Source organism: Myotis lucifugus, unplaced genomic scaffold, assembly GCF_000147115.1.
Source record: "Myotis lucifugus unplaced genomic scaffold, Myoluc2.0 scaffold_37, whole genome shotgun sequence".
Taxonomy (NCBI): Eukaryota; Metazoa; Chordata; class Mammalia; order Chiroptera; family Vespertilionidae; genus Myotis; species Myotis lucifugus.
In genome coordinates this window covers 8421781-8424257 of record NW_005871085.1, presented here as the reverse complement: position 1 = coordinate 8424257, position 2477 = coordinate 8421781, and the positions used below count along the sequence as shown (strand labels likewise).

At 51.3% G+C, this 2477-nt stretch overlaps 1 protein-coding gene across 5 annotated transcripts in view; it reads left to right on the top strand.

Annotated features, from left to right (window-relative positions):
* Nucleotides 1–2253, top strand: part of SSBP3 (single stranded DNA binding protein 3) — a 148886-nt gene extending 146633 nt beyond the window's left edge. For 4 of the 5 annotated variants that reach the window (XM_023752806.1, XM_023752803.1, XM_023752807.1 and 1 more), the window contains one exon: nt 541–2253. In XM_023752806.1, the coding sequence (XP_023608574.1) occupies nt 541–570 (30 nt within the window). In that variant the 3' untranslated portion in view covers nt 571–2253. The remainder of the gene's footprint in view (nt 1–540) is intronic. The other variant, XM_023752804.1, reaches the window with a different exon arrangement.
* The last annotated feature ends 224 nt before the right edge of the window (nt 2254–2477 follow it).

Here is a 2477-nt window from a genome sequence, read left to right as displayed (position 1 = left end):
CAGCAAATTGGGGAGAAAGCCTAAATTGGGCCGCCATAATCCCAATGCACGGGTATTATTCCATCTCCATTTCAGTTGAGATTCACAAAGACAAAGACACCCTGAGGTGCACACGCATAGATACAGTATGTGGCAATAGTAGGTACACAGTTGTTCGTACCAAAAATAATCCAGTAATAAGTAATACAAGAATACACGGGGTGTTTTGCACAGTCACCCTGTAAACCTAATCTTTCCTTTTCAGGCCCGCCCTTGTTAAAAGGGATGCCATTTCCAATGCAAAGTTTTTTTTGTGATATTTTGGATAAGTGGGGAATGCCCCTGCCTCTTCAGCTGGAAAGGGGTGATTGAGGGAAGGGGGGTGAGTCCTACAGGCACAGGCTGCTGCTGAGAGGTGCCTCCTGGCCCTGCCCACCCAGTGTCACCCAGTCTCAGCCCAGCCAGGCCCCCAGCTGGTCGCCTCCGCCTCTGCAATCAGACCCCCACAAGTCTCCCACTCCCCGGCCCTCACGACCCCCTTCTCTGCTTCTCCCCGTGCAGTATTCTCCAAGCATGACGATGAGTGTGTGACCCTCCTCTTCTCCGAGATGCTGAGAGAGCCGGCATTGCAGGCAGGAAGATGCCAGAAATTATGCAAGAAGAAGTGAGGTGTCATTGCCCAGGCGCTGGGGGAGGGGCACCTCCGCTCCCCCTCCACCCTGCCCTCTCCACTCCCCCACCTTTCCCAATTTTAGTTTCATGCAATAAAAAGGCCGAACTTTTTATTCCATAAAACATGAAGGACAAAACTCAAAATAAAAATATATTTCAAGTCATTGACCAGAAAAATCCCACCCCTTGCCCTTCCCAAAAGGATCTTTTATGTACATGACACTTTTTTGTTGTCTTTTGTTTGGGTTTTGCCATTGTTGGGATTTTTTTTTATTTGTTTTCTGGGGTTGGGGTTGGGGGGGGGGATTTTTAAAAAAGGAAGCTTCTAGCAAACCCCCACCCCATTTCACCCCAACCAACCTCTTTGCTTTCTTCTTTAAAAAAAAAAAAAAGGACAAAGGACAAAAAACCCCCACCAAGCCCTGCTGTCTGTACCCAAGCCCTTCCACCGGAGAGCTAGTCTCAGTGTGCGATCTCACGCTGTCTTTGTAGCCACCTAAGAATAATAATGATGATAATGATAATAATAAACTGGGCCGTTTACAATCAGTGGTTTCTTTCCAAGGGCCTTTTTTGGAAAGCAAATGGAAGTCGCCCTTTTCCATTAGAGGGTTTTGGCTTGTGCAGATGGGCAAGGGAGGGGCGGGGACTGTTTTGTTTTTTTGCTTAGTTTTCTCCTGGGCAAGGTGGCAACAGCAGCTGCACAGCTTGGACCCCAGAATGTCCCCCACCCCGTTATGTGGCCGGAGGGCCAGGCCGCCTGGTTCAGGCTTCAGGACTCCACCAGGCGGAGACTCGCTGGAGACTCGCTGCAGCCAGTGGTGGCGTGCACTGTGTTCCCAGGACTGCTCCTCCAGGGACCCCCCTGCAGCCCCGCCTCGGCCCCCACCCGTTTTCCCAGCGAGAAGCCTGCCAGCTGGGTGGTGGTCTGGAGCGAGTGGGGAGCCCACCCCCGACAGGATGGCTGTGATTGGGACATGAAACTGACCTCCGTCCTCGTCCCCTGGCCCTCGCGTCCTCGGTGTGCTGGCAGTGTAGCGCTGGAGTTTGGGGTTTTTTTTTTCTGTTGATTCTTCCTCCTTTTTCAAAGACGGGATATTGACCAGAACTGCTCTGCATATGCTTGGAACTGAATGGAAAGACTTTGGAATAGCTGTGGGGGTGGGGGGACACCAGCCACCAAACAGACGCGCTGTTTCCGGTCCTGTTTTTATTTTTAAAAACCGACACGTGACAGTGGAGCCTGTCCCCTCCCAGGAGGGGTGACTCGGCCTCCCTCACCTCAGCACCCCCCGGAAACCTCTGTGTCTGGCCCCGGAGACACCCGAATTCTTTGTACATTTACTCCCCGCCCCCTCCCCGTAGCTGGTCTTTGTTTCTCCCCTTTCTGATCCATGTATATCATATTATGTGAGATATCATCTGCCTGAAAAAAGACCTTGTGCGGATTATTGGGAACATTGTAGCTGTTTCTGTGTTTTTTCTTACCTTGTAGTCTGGTTCTGAATTAAGAGAGGAAAAAAAAAAGTAATTATGATACATTGTAGTTTGTGTACGATATATGTTGATAACGTTTTATTAAAGGGACATCTTTTTTCCGCAGCCCTTCCTGCCATGTTTGGGGGGAACGCGGGTGGGAGTTCATTATACTGATGACAAGATGCAGGACGCCGGGCGGCACCGGCTTTTCCCGCGTGTTTGTGTCCCGGCCCCGCCCTCCCCGCACGCTCGCTGCCTCTCTGTGGCGAGCTGCAGCGGCCTTTGGTGAAGCGGTTGGGAGGGAGGACATGGGTCTCTCTTCAGAGACTTGGGCGTTATTAAAGCCA